The sequence below is a fragment of the Sapajus apella genome, unplaced genomic scaffold (genome assembly GCF_009761245.1).
Source record: "Sapajus apella isolate SASKATOON/1434 unplaced genomic scaffold, GSC_monkey_1.0 scaffold36, whole genome shotgun sequence".
In the NCBI taxonomy this organism is placed as follows: domain Eukaryota; kingdom Metazoa; phylum Chordata; class Mammalia; order Primates; family Cebidae; genus Sapajus; species Sapajus apella.
Genome location: NW_022436976.1, coordinates 1024778 through 1042615, shown reverse-complemented (window position 1 = coordinate 1042615; position 17838 = coordinate 1024778). Strand labels below are relative to the sequence as shown.

At 35.6% G+C, this 17838-nt stretch overlaps 1 protein-coding gene across 4 annotated transcripts in view; it reads right to left on the bottom strand.

The window, feature by feature from the left end:
- The window catches only part of ZNHIT6 (zinc finger HIT-type containing 6), a 57704-nt gene that overhangs the window by 22648 nt on the left and 17218 nt on the right, over window positions 1-17838 (bottom strand). For all 4 annotated transcript variants that reach the window (XM_032296381.1, XM_032296383.1, XM_032296382.1 and 1 more), the window contains 3 exons: window positions 6468-6536; window positions 4370-4450; window positions 2941-3018 (listed from right to left, as the gene is read on the bottom strand). In XM_032296381.1, coding sequence (XP_032152272.1) covers window positions 2941-3018; window positions 4370-4450; window positions 6468-6536 — 228 coding nt within the window. The remainder of the gene's footprint in view (window positions 1-2940; window positions 3019-4369; window positions 4451-6467; window positions 6537-17838) is intronic.

The following is a 17838-nucleotide window of genomic DNA, read 5'->3' as shown; positions in this document are numbered from 1 at the left end:
AAAAAAAAAAAAAAAAAAAGATGAGGTCTTCCCATGTTGTTCATGCTGGTCTTAAACTCCTGAGCTCAGGCAATCTGCCTGCCTCAGCCTCCCAAAGTGTTGGGATCACAGGCATGAGCACGGACACCTGGCCAGGCTGTGATTTCATATCAAATCAGTCTATTTTAGGTATTCCTTATACTTAACACCACTCACTTTTTACTTTATTAATCTATATTCCCTCCACTATGGGGATTAAAAAGTTCAGTTTTGTTTAGTAAAATCTTGAAGTCAGTTCCACGTAATTCACGTTTAAACAAAACAGTTTACATTGTTCCCTTGGAATTTACCTGGAGTCAATCATTACATAATTCTTTCTTTTATTATCTGTTTCCTCTTCTAAATTCAGTTCCTCTCTTGCCATGTGTCATATTTTATCTAATTAGTTCATTTAAATGTTACTCATGTTTTAAGCCATGAGACCATGACTTCAGTCTCACAAGGCTGCTAAGAACACCTCTGAGGGTCAATGTGTCCACTCACCTAAGCCAGTCAAACTTGACTGACAAAATATCCTCTTCTTCCAAAATTCAAGGAAATCAGAATTCTTTGTAATAAAAGGTAAATATGGGATACTAAGTATTTTAAAGTTTATAATAAAGGACATATTACTTGGGCCTAGATAGCACTTATTTTTTTAACTTAGAAATGTGTACTATAAGTCCATGAAGAGCCAAAGTGGATGGAAATCTCAGCTTGTCCTAGCAGACCAGAGTTTTTGAGAAAAGCAGTAGAAATTCCTGTAAGATGATATGTTCCAAAAGGGAGCAGGTGAGGAAACAGCTTTTATGCCATTGCACAGAAAGGAATCAGGATACCTAGAGACCACAACTCAGAAACTTGCAAGTCAAAACGTTAAGACTTATTTAAACATAGAGCCAAATGAAAATCTAAACAAAAAATATGTCAAAGAAGTACACTTAAATAAAATTCACATGATCTAGCTCTAGGCATTCAACTCCTTTGTGCTTCATTTTCCTTTAAGGTCCTTTACTCACTCTATTTTATAACTTTCCTTCTTTAGAATCCCAAAGAGAATCAAAGCTCTCAATAAGCAGTAATATTTTGAAAACAAAATTTTTTTTTCTGAGCAGTAGACTTAAAATATTCAGTAAACCATGCCATGAACAGATGTGCTGTCATCAGGCTTTGTTGTTCCATTTTCAGAACACAGGCAGAATAGATTTAGCATAATTCTTTTGTTTTTTGAGATCAAGTCTCACTCTGTCACCCAGGCTGGAGCGCAGGGGTGCGTCTCAGCTCACTGCAACTTCTGCCTCCCAGGTTCAATCGATTCTCCTGTCTCAGCCTCCCAAGTAGCTGGGACTATAAGCACGCACCACCACGTCCAGCTAATTTTTGTATTTTTAGTAGAGACAGAGTTTTACCATGTTGGTCAGGATGGTCTCAATCTCTTGACCTTGTGATCCACCCACCTTAACCTTCCAAACTGCTGGGATTACGGGCATGAGCCACCACAAAGGCCCAATTTAGCATAATTATTAAGGGCCCTAGGATCTCTGGAATGGTGATGACCACTGGCTTCATCTTTAAGTTACTGCTGCATTAGCCCCTAACAAGAGAGTCAGTCCATCCCTTGAAGCTTTTATGCCAGGCAGTTACTTCTCCTTTCCAGTTGTAAGTCCTACATAACATCTTCTTTCAATATAAGGCTGTTTTGTCTACACTGAAAATCTGTTTAGTGTAGCCACCTTCATCAGTTATCTTGGCTAGATCTTCTGAATAACCTTCTGTGGCTTCTACATCACCATTTGCTGCTTCACCTTGCACTTTTAGGTTATAGAGATGGTTTCTTTTCTTAAACCTAACGAATCAACCTCTGCTAGCTTCAAACTTTTCTTCTGCAGCTCCCTTATCCCTCTCTGTCTTCACAGAATTGAGTTAGTACCTACCTCTGAGTTAGGCTTTGGCTTAAAGGAATGTTGGGGCTGGTTTAACCTTCTATACAGACCACTAAAACTTGCTCCTTATCAGCAATAAGACTGTTATACTTTTTTAATTTTTTTTTAATTTTTATTTTTTATTATTCTTGTGTTCACTGGAGTAGTACTTTTAATTACCTTTAAGAATTTTTCTTTTGCAATCAAGACTTGGCTAGCAGGAGAGAAATGGGCTTTCAACATGCCTTCCTCACTAAGTTTAATCATTCTGCTTTTGATTTAAAGTGAGAGATGTGTGACTCTTCCTTTCACTTGAACACTCAGAGGCCACTGTGAGCTTATTAATTGACCTAATTTCAATATTATTGTGTCTCAAGGAATAGCGAGGCCTGAGGAGAGTGAAAGAGATGGGTGAATAACTGGTTGTAGAGCAGTCACAACACGCGCATTTATTCAGGCTGCCATCTTTTAAGGGTACAGTTCATGGTGCACCAAAGCAATCACCATAGTAACATTAAAGTGTTACTATTGTATCACAGGTCACCATAACGATATAATGCTAAAGAAGAAGTCTGAACTACTCTAAGAATTACCAAACTATGACACACAGACTAGAACTGAACATGTGCTCTTGGAAAAATAGTGCAGATAGACTTCCTTGATGCGGAGTTGCCACAAACCTCCAATCTGTAAAGAATGCAATATCTATAAAGCTCAATAAAGTAAAACATAACAGAACAAATAAAAGAATGCTTGTATTCCAAAGTATTCTAGTTCCCCTACATCAGTCGACAGAAAAGAAAATAAAATAGTCTAAGCAGGGTGATTTTTCAACCAAATTTATCCAATAAGTGTGATTATTTTGAATTCTGACTTGAAAGTTGAAAAGCAAAAGTCTTGTTGATAGCTAGATGAGTTTGATAACTTGAGCTAATCAAGCTACTTAATTATATTACAGAACTAAAAAATATTTAAAGAAATGGGGAGGGGAGCAATTTACCTTACTAAATTTTGCTGCATATATTCGACCTTCATTAAAATTTGAACCCCAGTCTGAGAGCGAATGTAAGCTTTCAATCTGAAATAAAAACATATTGAAGGAAAAGCTGATTTTTAATATATAAAGATAGTCTTATAAAGACAGCATTTGTGAGTACCTAATAATACTTAAAAGTTCATCTATTTAAGCACAGAAAAGCAGATAAAGATTTTTTCTAACCAGAAATCTGAAAAGAATTTTTTTCTCTATTCAATTAAACATCTTAAATTTTAAAATACCTGTTTCAATAAATTAATCTGGCTATATAATTTTATAAAAAATATATCCTATTCAGTGACACTCTGTCTTACTGCCAAGTATATGACTAATGATAACAACTAGGTTACTATTTATAAGGAAAGAAACTCAACTATCATAGCTATTCTAAAGACTGCTTGATATGTGACATGAATCTGGTTCAGTCTGGGCATGACCTTTTATCAAAAGCAAAATACTGAGATTTAATTAGAACTGGATTTGACATTTTAGAATCCACCCAGTCTAAATTTTAAATACCAGGTTATTCTGGAACCAAACCAAGCACTTGTTCATATCCCAAGCAAGTACCATCTGGTGAAAATAAAGTCAACTGGGTTTCTGCCCAGGAGCCCTAATAACTCACACTCTAATAATAATCTTTTTTGAGCAGTGCCTACTATATGCTAGGTCCTGTATTAAGAATTTTATACAGCTATTTCTTTTAAGCTTTGTAACAACCCTATCTAGGAAGTGTTATCATTCTTATTTCACTGATGAAAAAAACTAAGGCCTGGAAATTAAGTAACTTGCTCTTAATCACACAGCTAATAAGGGATAGAAACAGCTATTTTAACCCAGAGATCCATGACTGAATCATTCCACTATGTTAACCACTTTTGTCCACGCTGTATTTCTGGACAGGAGGCAGAGTATACCTTACTTAGTTCTATGACAACTTGACTGAAACAGGATTTCCTGTCTTTAAAATTTACTTGGAAACTTAATTTTCAGAGTTTTTTGTTCGACTTCAAAGGTAGTTTAGTTTAAGGGTTAATAGTAAAGACTTTGACTCCAGACTGCCTGGATGTGAATCCTAGCTGTTTACTAGCTATAGGACATTACTTAACCACTTTAAGGCTCAATTTCCCCATCTGTAGAATGGGTATAATAATAATCTACTTTTCGGAGTTATTGTGAGGATTATATGAATTAACCTAATTGTTATTGTCTGCTTTGAAGAGTGTCTGGAACACAGTAAACAATGAGTGTCAGCTACTGTTGTTATTTATACTCATAGACCTTCAGTAAACACCAAAAAAAATGGGAAAGTAAATTGCACTACACATCACATTCTAATAACTATTCGACATTTTTAATTATTTCAGAAAGTTACAATATTTTTGAAGCATACCTTTGACGAATTACAGGATCAGACTTTTCAGGATCAATGTAAGGTTTTAGGATTTCATTAATAGTTTTATCTTCTGGTACTCTTTCCAACAAAGAAAAAAACCAAGCTATATTATTATTTATAATTTTCTACTAAAGGTGTTATATTTGAATTACTAAATGTGGCTTTTTTTGATTTAAATAACTGAACAAAGACCTTTTATATTACTCTTGGCAAAATAAAATATCCTTTTAAGCAAAAATTACTTAGGGAAAAACTCAAAAAGAGTTCTTGGACATACTTAACAAGGTCTTAAAAAACAACATTTTGAGAAGATCTGTATAAATCAATTATAAAAATAAGAAGACTCTTTTAACACACACCTGTATACAAACATGAAGAGGTCAGGATAAAATATATTCGAAATTAGCAGAAATAATAAATCTGAAAAAGGTTTCAGATTTCAGTGCATGTTCAAGTTTATCCTTTCTAGTTTATAAGACCAGGATAAAAAATTGATACTAATTTCCCTGGAAACAAAACATTTTAAGTTTTCCAACTTTCCTCAATATATGCACACTGTTTTAAACTTATATATAAAGCTGTTAAAATAAAATTAAGACACTGTTTTAAACTTTCCTTAACCATTTATACGTATTCATATATACCATTGGCTACATACCCCTATCTGTAAAATAAGTCCTTTCCCTGTATGCAACTTCAAATAACAAACTTCTTCGCTAAAATCCCTGTGACAACTACAAAGACAGGATATTTACGTATAATGCAGGAATATACTACTTAAAGAGCAAGTTAAAAATTTTCCTAAAACAAGAAATGAAATTGTTCACAAATATTAAAATGTTTTGTTTATTTTTTGAGACAAAGTCTCGCTCTGTCGCCCAGGCTGGAATGCAATGGCATGATCCTGGCTCAGTGCAACCTCTGCCTCCAGTGTTTAAGCTATTCTCATGTCTCAGCCTCCCAGTAGCTGTGATTACAGACATATGCCACTTCACCCACCTAATTTTTGTATTTTTAGTAGGGATGGGTTTTCAGCATGTTAGCCAAGCTGGTCTTGAACCCCTGGCCAAAAGCAATCCACTTGCCTCGACCTCCCAAAGTGCTGGGATTATAGGTGTGAGCTGCTGCACCTGGCTGACATTAAAATGTATAAATGAAACTTGAAAACATTTATAGGCTAGGTGTGGTGGCTCACGTTTGTAATCCCAACATTTTCGGAGGCGGAGGTGGAAGGATTGCTTGGGCCCAGGAGTTTGAGACCAGCCTGGGCAACATAGTGAGACCTTTCCTCTACAAAAAATAAACAAGATTAGCTGGGTGTGATGTCCTGAGCCTTTAGTCCCATCTACTTGGAGGCTGAGGTAGGAGGATCACCTGAGGCCAGGAGGTTGAAGCTACAGTGAGCAGAGATCTGCACCACTGCACTCCAGCGTGGGCAAAAGAGCAAGATCCTGCCCCCACACCCCCCTACCACCCCAAAAAAAAAGAAAAAGAAAAGAACAAGTTTGAATATGAAACAATAACACAATAAACTTTATGCAAATTAATTCCAATGAGTACACATATATACATCTAAAATAATACATTTTCTCAGTGATACATTATAATGTTAATTGTTGCAATCTTTGCATGGTAGAATTTAGGGTCATTTTTCATCTCCGTAACAACCACTCAGCTTAAGAAATACGAAATTTTCAGCCCTCTAATTCTTGGATGCCTCTACTTAATACTTGCTACCCTGCTAAAGAAACTATCATGAGGATTTCTATGTTAATAATTTCCCTTAGAGTTCTATCACCTTTGTAGGTATTCCTAAAAGTACACGATTTAGTTTTCTGGCTTTCTCCCCCCTTATTTACAAACAGAATCATGTTCTATACATCCTTCCTTAACTTGCTTTTCTTACATTATTTCTGAGATTCACGCACGTTCATGTACACAGCTGTAGTTCATTCATTTTTAGTGATGTTTACCATTTAACTGTATAAATATACCATAATTCAGTTATCCTTTCTACTACTGACATTAACAGTTTATTTTAAATACACAGCCTTAAAAGTAAAACAAATCAGTTATTGAAAGATAGCAGGGATACCTTTTTTCTATATACTCAGCTTGACTTTGAGGAAACTGGAGCTTCACATGCCAACAAAACTGTTGTTTTCTAAGAGAGAAAATAATCATGTTAGAATCAGGGTATATAATAAAAGTATGGATGCAAATTGAACTTTCTGAATTTTTACTTTAAGATAATTCTAAAATTTTTCTTAGAATTTAACATATATTTTCTATGAAGAGCTAATTTCTCTTGCAAGGATTATTAAGAAAGAAGAAAAAAGGAAAGCAGTTCTAAATTCCAAGGACTTCACATTTCTGAATTAGAAGGCAATTTCTCATAGTTCAGGGGCTTTTGAGAGCAGTGTGTTACTATTTGAAGTTTACAAATAAATTTCCTCATGACTAAATACAATGAGCTGATGTCTTTGCTTGACTAGTCTGGAAATTAGGTGAATGAAGTATTGTCCGGTTGAGTCCAGCTGGCTGCAGATACACTTCTGAGGCATGAGTACGTGCATTCAGTAGCAAAACAGTAGAAAACAAGCTGGTTGCTAAGCAGAAGGCACTTTGAGCTACAGTCTTTATGCTTTCAGGTCTAAACTTTGGTTTGACACAGGATCAACAGCAATAATGCACTAAATGCCTGATTCTAGAAAAATGACTATATTTAATGTACCTAAATTTAGAGACATTGACATGCTTCCTTTTTTAAAAAAAAAATAGAATGCTCAAAATATTGAATCCATTACAGAAATTTAAATGTCTTCATTGCATGATGATTTTACACAATGTTTTCTTTACTTAGAAGAAATTTCTAACAATCCATTAATGACTACCGGCATGTCCTTAAAAATCTATTCCATAGCAGTAGGACCCCAAAATCCAAAATAATTTTATTTTAATACAATCTAGTAGAGTATCTTTCATCAAACTCTTACATAATTTAGTAAAATTTTTGTCAGAAGGCAATGACCATAAACTCAAGTAAAATTCCTTCCATTAAAATAAGTTATCACAGATCTGCATAAAGTAGTTTTCTTTAATAACAAGACAGTTTTGGCACAAGCTAGAGAAAGATAGGCTTAATTCTACGTATGTTGATAGTGCCGTTTGTCATATAAAAATAATCATGTTAAGTTTACTATTTATTTTTATTGGGAACAAAGTTGAAAAGTACCCTTTCCTAATCTAAAGGCTAGATGTCTAAAATCTCAGAGGAAAAAACATTTAAAAATTTGAATGCAAATGCAACAGGTACTAGTTTTAAATAATAAATAATTCTTCCAAAACAAAACATCTTGCAATATTCATTACTTGTGAAATAAGCATACCATAATAGCATTATGAAGAGGATGAGAGACATTTTTTACATAAGAAATAAACTGATTTTTAAAATCTTAATGCATAATATAGTTTCTTCCTAAATGTATGTTTTTCCACATTAACTTAGAGGAGAAAAAAGGATCACCAACTTGCCATCTTATGGAACTGTAAACCATACCCAACCACCCCAATTATTGCTCGAGAAACTTCAAAAACCATTTGCCTTTTAACATTTAGTACACCTTAATACGTTCAGAAAGTACTTAACATTCCAAACAGAGAAAAAAGCTCTTGGAAATAATTTTATGTGCTGTAGTTAACTAGCTCTAGTTATAACAAAGTCATTCATTGCTATTTTATTATATATACATTGCTAAACTATTGATAAAAATGGCCTCAGCTCAAACATGAACAAATTTGAAAAGTACACTACTTTTAAAATGAGATCTTGCAATATTTCAAAAACACAGAAAAAGAGAATAATATAAAGAACATTCAGTGCACCCATACTCTAATTTAACTAATTTATAAATTGCTGCATTTTTGAGATACTTTTATTCCTTCTAAGAAATAAAGGGCTATTGATAATGGTAGATGATTCTCTATACCGTATTTTAACCCAAGGTGAGCAAACAGAAGTTGAAGGGTATCATAGAAAGAACTGCTGAGGCTGGGCACAGTGGCTAAAGCCTGTAAATCCCAGCACTTTGGGAGGCCAAGGGCACACTGTTTAAGCCCAGGAGTTTGAGATCTGCCTGGGCAACATGGTGACACCTCATCTCTACAAAAAATACAAAAATGAGCCAGGCATGGTGGTGAACACCTATAGTCCCAGCTACTCTGGAGGCTGAAGTGGGAGAATCCCCTGAGCCCAGGAGGTTAAGACTGCAGTGAACTGCATCTGCGTCACCACATTTCAGCCTGGATGATAGAATGATACTGTTTCAAAAAAGAAATTCCTGAAATGGGTGAGTTAATTTTCTCTCAAATGGTTTCCAATTCTTCAGTGTTGCTGAAATTACTGTAAGTCCTGACGTGTTCTTCTTACGATTCAAAGAATTAAATTTGTTTCCCATTTTTCATAATTATGTATACAAATATATGTCCCACTTAAAAAAATACACATACACCAAAATCCTAGCAATATTACTTGAATGATTTTCTAAAGCTAGATTCCAAGAAGTACAATCACTAAGATAGAGCCGGGTTTATCAATCTCAGCAGTGCTGGTACTTTGGACTAGATAATTCTTTGCAATGGGGGACTCTGTCCTTTGCACTGCAAGATGTTTAGTAGCATCCTAGGACTCCACCCTCTAGATGCCACTAGGAACACTCATGCATCCACTTGTGGCAACCAAAATTGCAGATGTCCTGTTGGAGGCAGAATCATCACTCTTTGAGAACCACAAGGATAAAGGTCTGAACATTTACAATTACTCCTAATGCATGCGGGCTATTGTTCCCTAAATTCAACAAAATGTCTTCAACTACAATAATGTCACTACGTCCTTGGCATAGCAACATTCTCAAAAATGGCATTACTATATCTAGAATATTTTAGGTAACTTAGGGACTCCAAGATACCATGTTTAGAGTTGGGTGATAAGACTGGTGAAGTAACTGCAGCAACTATTAATCCTAATGCTCCCTTCTGGACAATCTGACAAAACAACAGAAACACTAACCTCTTATGAGTCCTATGAAACCCAAGTAACTGTTCATGCATAGTAAAGCTGTTTCTCTCTCTTCCCTCTCCTCCCCCAAATATCAATACACACGTGGATTCGCAATGACAGCAGCACTGCCCCTAAGAGGAAAAAAACTGGTTCTCTGAAGGACCAACAAAATCTTAGCTGTTAAAACATTTGCGGCCCTACAAAGGGCTACTGTATGCAACAGATAAACAGTGTATCTATGGTATCAAAGTATCATGGCAGAAAGCTCGTTGGAGGCAATTTAAAAAAAGTTGAAAAATACTTAGATGGCACTTGTATTAAATGAGGAAAACAAATATTTTATACTTATTTTCACTGAGTTAACACAAGAGATTTATTTCCAACACTTGCTTACTAGAAACTGTTAAAGATCAGTCTCTCTGTGGCCTGTTAAAAAAAATAAAGGATCATTCTCTTCCCACAGTTTCAAGAAAGCATGTGAATGAACACACACATTTAAGGAAAGAGGTGCTAGACCCATAATCTCAATTATTCTTTTGAGTTCATAACTTCAAACTGCAAATTTTCATATGGGAAATGCTATCATAATTCCAAGAAAAAAGATGCAAATCAAAAGTCATTAGTTCCTTTTAAATGACACTGCTCTAATGTTACAATAAGATGTTCAAATTCATTAATAACCAAAGAAATGAGTATAGAAATAAAATATTTTTACCTATCAGGTTTGCAGAAATGTTTTTTAAATTAGAAATGCTAAGGAAGTGTGGCAAAATAGACACTTCACTGTTGGCTGGAATATAAACTGGTGCAAGCTTCTGGTTGGACTATAAACTGGAATATAAACTGGTGTAGGCTTCTAGTTCAATTTCATAAAAGTTATAAATAAAATTTTATATTTGAAAAATTGTATATTTTTGCCTCAATAGTTTTATTCCCAGAAATAATTTATCCCAAGGATAATTGGTCAAGTAATTATATTAGAAAAAAAATTTAGAAACAACCTAAATCACATCATCAGAAAGTTGATTAAATAAATCATGGTAGATCTACATAATGAATTTTAAGTAGTGATAAAACATGAGATAGAACTTTATCTACTGACATAGAAATATGTACATGTTGAATTATGTATTATTCATATTTAAAACACAGGTTTATATATATATTGGTAAATATGAAGGCCATACTCCAAACTTTTAGCTATGATTATTTTTTGGCATTATAAAAAGTCTTGACTTAATTTTTACCTACAAATACGTCTGTATTAAATAAATCTTCCACATAATGACTTGTGGGTTTTTTCCGTTTTTGACACAGGGTCTCACTCTGTCGCCCAGACTGGAGTGCCGTGGTAAGATAGGGCTCACTGAAGCCCTGACTTTCTGGGCTCAAGTGATCCTCTTGCCTCAGGCCCCCAAGTAGCTACCACAGCTGGCTGTTACTTTTTAATTTTAGTAAAGACAATGTCTTGCTACGTTGCTCAGGTGGTCTCCAGCTCCTGAGCTCAAGTGATCCTCCTGTCTCGGCCTCCCAAAGGGCTGAGATTACAGGTATAAGACTGGCTGATTTGTTACTTTTAAAATCAATAAAGCCAAAGATGCTTCCATGGGGCACATACAGGATGGTCATGATAGAAAGAACAGGAATAATTGTAACATTCTTTTTAAACTTAAAAATATTTCACTATTAGAAGTATTCATTTAAGATTTCTCTTTTGCTCCCTTTAAGAAAAAAAATATATTTCTCTTTCTTATCTTAGAAACTAGTACCCAACTAGAACTAGGGTTACGTATCTAATCATTTTGACAGTCTCAAAGCTATCTTCCTATGAAATATGCCACAACTAAGAGTTGGAAATGGAGGTTAAACTCTAAGAATTAAGATTTCTAATACAAGGTTTAAAGAAGCCTGAATATTTGTTTTTTTTTTTAATTGCCAATTATCAATCCATTCCAACACTAATAAACCAACATACACCAAAAGAACACTAATGAGAGCTCACTGGACATTAAGGACAAAGAGAAACAAGTGGTTAAGTCCAACAAGGACTTCTTTTTAGGGCAATAAGTCAATCACCAACGTTGGGCACTGCATTTTTCCTTCCATTTCACAATTTTCATATGAAAGCTTCCTGTTCTTTATTGACACTGTACATAGCAAGAAGGCTCAATATACTATAAGGTTGAGAGGCAGGATGGGGAGAGGTTAAATGGACCTTGTGTTTGAATGCCACTTTAATAATTTATTTCTTAACATGTTCTTCAGCAAGAGATAATCTCTCTGTACCTCAGGCTTCTCATAGTAAAACAGGGATAACAACAGTATTGCTATCACAATTAAATGAATAAATAATATATCAAGAGTTTAAAGACAGGGCATGGTGGCTTATGCCTGCAATCCCAGCACTTTGGGAGGTGGAGGATAGGTGGATCACTTGAGGTCAGAAGTTCAAGACAAGCCTGGACAACATGGTAAAACCCCATCTCTATTAAAAATACAAAAAAAAAAAAAAAAAAATGCCAGGAGTGGTGGTGCTCGCCTTACCTGTAGTCCTAGCTACTCAGGAGGCTGAGGCAGAAGGATCACTTGAACCCAGTAGGTAGAGGCTGTGGTGAACCAAGATTGTGCCACTGCACTCTAGCCTGGGTGACAAGACTGAGACTCTATCTCTCAAAAAAAAAAAAAGTACTGTGTTTAGAACACAGTACTTAAAAATGTTATTGTTATTTTCAAGTACTGATGGTGTCTTTAAACAGAGTACTTTGCTGTGATTTCATAAGCAAACTCTATTCACATTAAACTTAGTGTTTAGTGGCTAGAGATGAAAGTAGACACATTAATACCAGATTGGAAAGGGCCCTGAATGCTCTGTTAAGCAGTATGGATTCTATCTTGTAATTAATGCACCAACAACAAAGGTTTTAAAAAAGAGTGAAATGAAGGGCTCACAGGGAGATTTATCATCCAGCTACTTAACTCTCCTGTTTCCATAGTATATTCAGGATATTAGCTTTTTAGCCCTTGTTTATAGTTATTAAGATAAGTATTTCCAAGTACTATTGAGAATTGCATTGATACATCATGTCAGTTCAAACATGCTTAAAATTTTTACTTCTGATTTTTAAACACAGGTGACTCCATGAGGTAAGCTAAAGCTAGACATTCCACATGTCTGTTTTCAGAATACTGTATCACTAATTACATTAGAAATGTCAACAGGTTATAAAAACTACCAGTAAATTGTTTTACCAGAGAGCACTAGCAAGTAGCAATAGTAAATAACAATAATTTATTTTAAATGCTTTTTATGTCAGACATAGTTCTAAATATTTTTTCTGTATTGACTCATTTAATTCTTATAATTCTATGAGGTAAATGTTATTATTATTTCATTTTACAGATGAAAACACTAAGGTAGACAGAAAAAGTCACTCCTCCAAGGTCATTATTCAGCTAGAAAGTAGCAGAGCTGGCTGGGATTTGAGCCCAGGCAGTACTTCCTCTAACTCTAGAGTCCACATTCTAATCTGCTATATTATTATATTATGAGCTTTCTAGAATTGAAAGTTCAAAAATAAACTATGTATTTTTCTGTACTGTTCATTCAAGTATATCTCAGTTACTTTTTGTTTAATATGTCTCCATATTTTAAAATCATTTTTAAGAGATATAGTAGACATTTTGACTATACTTAGCAATCATTCCCTACCTCTCACCACCATCCTTCATAATCTATAACCATACTTTAATGAATGGACTCTATAGCTACCCTCTAGGGGTGTACCTTATAACTTAAGAAAATCAATCTTTCCTGGACACAATGGCTCCAGATTGGGCAGATTATGTAGGCAGCCTAATCATAGTGAATTTCAGGTTTTCTGTTCAGTAATGTTGGGAGAGAAGCACTCTGTGTGGATATCTACTTTAACCCAAACTGTTACCAGCAACACCCTATGACTATGAGAATTACAGACACCATACAAGATACAATGAAGCATCAGGAAAAAAAAAAAAAAAAAAAAAAAAAAAAAAAAAAAAAAAGAGGGTGAAAGGGTCCTTGAAGACATAACCGAGTTGTTGTATCTACTGAAGTCCATCTACCTCTGAACATTAGTTATGAGAGCCAAAATATCCTTTTAATATAGTTCAAATCTATTTAAACTGGGCATTCTATTTCATGCAATATAAAGCATCCTAACTGATACAAGGGATTAAGTTTTCTTCTACGTTTCTCTTTCATTTATAAGCAATAGAAAAGGAAGAGACACTAAACCTGTCAACTCATATGACATCTGGAAGCAGCAAATAATACCTGATGAAATTTCAGCAAAAAATTTTGTTCTACTGTCAGCTATAAAATATTATTTTAAAGTTGAAACAAAATCTACCAAATTTTGAACTTTTCAAGAAAAATACAAAATCTATAAAGTATCTACATAATCCCTCATTCACAGGCATTTAATCTTTTAGAATGTATTCCAAGATGAAAATTTAAAGTCTCTCAAAAATAAATGGAATCATTCCTTATAAAAATAATCTATTTTATTAGGATTAGTACCATGATAAGTGTTTTTTTGGAAGCATGAATATAAAGGATCTGTTTAGTTACTTGGTATAGATTAAAATGACTATAATTTGGGAGAATGAAAACCATAATTTTATGTCTCACATCATTATGTAAATACTTTGGAAAGTAATAGTTATATATTTTTGCCTTTTTAAAAATTAGTACCACTACTTCATGAAAATAATAGGAAACAGGTTAACTATGTGGTATTGGCTTTAGTAGAAAATATGTTAAGAAAATGAATATAGCAGGTGAAGACTGAAATGAAATGAAAAAGAACCTTTTTACCTCCAATAATTGATGAATACTTGAGTACTTAAGCAGTTCTCAATTGAGAGTGGCTGGGAGTATGGGGACATTTGGAAATGGCTGGGCAGTTTTGGTTGTTCCACGACTAGGGTGCATTTGAGGGATTTAGAAGGTAGGGCACCAGGAATGGGAAATTCCTATAATGTACGGTAAAGTCCCACACAACAACAACAAAAAAACTGTCCCATTCAAAAATGCCATTAGAGCCCCTACTAAGAAATGCTAGAAAGTAGAAAGGAGAGCAGATACATGCATACCAAAAATGAATACCAGCACTAAATGCCAGCATCTGTTCCATATTAACTATGGAGAAAACATGTACCAAGGGAACCTAGGCAAAAGAGACATAATAGAGAAGATGAGCTATCTTTCACAGATGGCTAGAAAATATGAAAGAAAAAGACATTCCAGGATTTAGAACGGTGAACAGCTTGGGAACATTTAGTTGAATACATTAGGAAATCAGGTACAGAGAGACTATATATAAAGATCCACTTTCAGATATGGATCACTCATACAAACAGGAAGATTTCCTGCTCAAAGTATGACTCTACCTAAACTCCCTGGCATGGCAGAATGGGTCTCTCTCCAGCCTCATCTATCACTCACCAATTCCACCCTAGCTTTTAGGCATACCAAGCTACTTACATTGCGCTAACTTTGCTACACTACACTTTTGCATCTGATATTCTCGCCACCAGAACCATCTTTCCCTCCATCTAGATACAAACCTAGACATAAAAAATATTCCTCATCCTTTAAAAACATGTTCAAATTCTATCTTCTCTAGGAAGTCTTTCCTTTTCCCTGCTCTCAGTGAGTAACACTTCTCTCCAAAGGCTAGGGCAGGGAGCCCTCCTCTGTGCTACCATACCCCATGAGTACCATCATAGCACTAACTATACTATGTTTTAAGAGTTTGCAGTCTTGTCTCCCCACTGACTAAATTAATTGAGATTAAAGTCAGTGACTTATTGGCACACAGATCAGTGTTTTTCAGGTAGAGATAAACATCAGAATCATCTGGAGCTTTTTAGAAGTAAAGATGTCCTTGGCCAGGTGTAGTGGCTCACACCTGTAATCCCAGCACTTTGGGAGGTTGAGGCGGGCAGATCACTTGAGTTCGAGAGCAGCCTGGCCAACATGGTGAAACCCTGTCTTTACTAAAAATACAAAAATCAGCCAGGTGTGGTGGGGCTTGCCTGTAATCTCAGCTACTCGGGAGGCCAAGGCAGAAGAACTGCTTAAACCCAGGAGGCAGAGGCTGCAGTGAGCTGAGATTGCGCCACTGCGCTCCAGCCTGGGCAACAGACTGAGACTCTGCCTCAAAAAACAAAAACAAAAACAAAAAAAGAAGTAAAGATGTCTTAAGACTCTATAAATTAGGATGTTCCGCTGATCAAGCCCAGGTATCTCTATTTTCGCATTCTGAAATTGCCTCACAGTTAATTTTGACATGCACTCTAGACTAAAAACCACTATATATAAAACTGAAAATATTACTGTCTCCTTCTTACAGATAAGGCAATAGCCACAGGGAAATAAGTAACTTGCCAAGAAAACTTCCTTACAAACAAAGATTAAATTAAATTTTGTTATGTTTAATAAAAAATAAACATTCAAGAAACATTAACTATACTATTATTCCTCCTTTAAAAGGCAAATATAATGAAGAAGATTTATTCTGTTTTGTTTAATGAGGAATACTTGAATTATATTTCCAACTGCCTGAGAAGTAGCAACTTCAAATGAGGGGGGATAAGAAGGAGTTAACCTCAGACTATAGAATGTGTACAGACAGTATAAGACTAAAAAATAAGATGACAAATGTCATCTATTGGCAATGCTCCCTAGGGCCAATTGAGATATCTTTGAGCTAATAACTCTTGTGGGCACAGAAGCTTAAAGGATTCTGAGTACGTGATCATTACAGTAAAAAAAAAGTTTTAAAGAGGTGTATCTAATAGCCAGGCTGGGTGCGCTGGTCCACACCTGTAATCCCAGCACATTGGGAGGCTGACGCAGGCCGATCACCTAAGGTGAGGGGTTAGGAAAGACTGGCCAATATGGTGAAACCCCACCTCTACTAAAAACATATAAATTAGCCAGGCGTGGCACACGCCTATAGTCTCAGCTCCTCAGGAGGCTGACGCAGGAGAATCGTTTGAACCCTGGAGGTGGAGACTACAGTGAGCTGAGATGGCGCCACTCACTCCAGCCTGGGTGACAGAGTGAGAGAGACTCTGTCTCAAGGCCAGACATGGTGGTTCATGCCTGTAATCCCAGCACTGTGGGAGGCCAAAACTCCTGAGGTCAGGAGTTCCAGACCAGCCTGGCCAACATGGTGAAACCCTGTCTCTAGTAAAAATACAAAAATTTGCCAGGTGTGGTGGGGCTTGCCTGTAATCTCAGCTACTCAGGAGGCTAAGGCAGGAGAATCTCTTGAACCCAGGAGGCAGAGGGGGTTCCTCAATAGTCCAGAGTGAGATAAGAATGGCTTGCATAGGACACTACAGCTGATAAATGCTGCAGTCAAGGAAAGAGTAAGAAAGGGACACATTTTAGAGGCATATCACAAAGTATCGACTTGGTGACTGGGAAAAGGCTTCCTTAACTGAATCAGTTCAGGGATCTCAAGATGATCAAGTGTTTGGCTTTCCATTTCCATGAATGCTGGCTAATTACTGCTGTGGAAAGTTACATCCTCTGTGATACTATGTCACAAGAACTCCCTTACCACTGTCTGCATGGCTGCAGTAAGTAAAGGTCCAACTGGGGAACCATTAGGATTCTATTCTTTCACACTGTTTTTCTAAGTCCTTGCTGTTGTTCTGAAATTCTTCCATCAAACCATATCAAAGCTATTATGGCAGAGAAACCACAGAGCTAAACATTTCAATCAGTTGACAAGTCTGTACTAGGCACCTATTATATAATCCTCCACAGCTCACAGCAAAATCCACTTGTCTTCCCATGACCACAACTGCTAAACCCATCATTTCATTTTCCTTTACTCTTTTCTAAAGCCAATTTGCAGCAAAGTACAAACTACTTATATTTATAGGATACCATGTTAAAAAAAAAAAAAAAGTCCTGTGCTTTTAGAAGTACATTACCACATAACTATTTAAGAAAACCGTGCTATTGACATTTATACAGGGGTAAATGGGTATATCACTGCAATATAGTTAGGATGATGTAATTTTATCCAAAGAACAAAAAGTAATTTTTTGAATTCATAAAAGGTTTGTTATTTCTTTACAAGAGGGACACCTAGTGGCTAGCTTCTGAAACAGAATTGAAGCTCTTAAATATTAATTCACACTGTTGTTAGTAATATGCACACCTCTATTAACATCATGCTAAAAGAATAAGACAGACACACATACACAGAGCTAAAGAACCCTAGGTCAAAAGGATGGATTGAAAAGTTAAGGACTTTTAGTTCTAAGCTGTTAGTGGTAAAAGAATGGTAAGTAGAAGAACTGGATTGCTTAGAACTGAGGACCAATATCATCTGGAGACAAATGG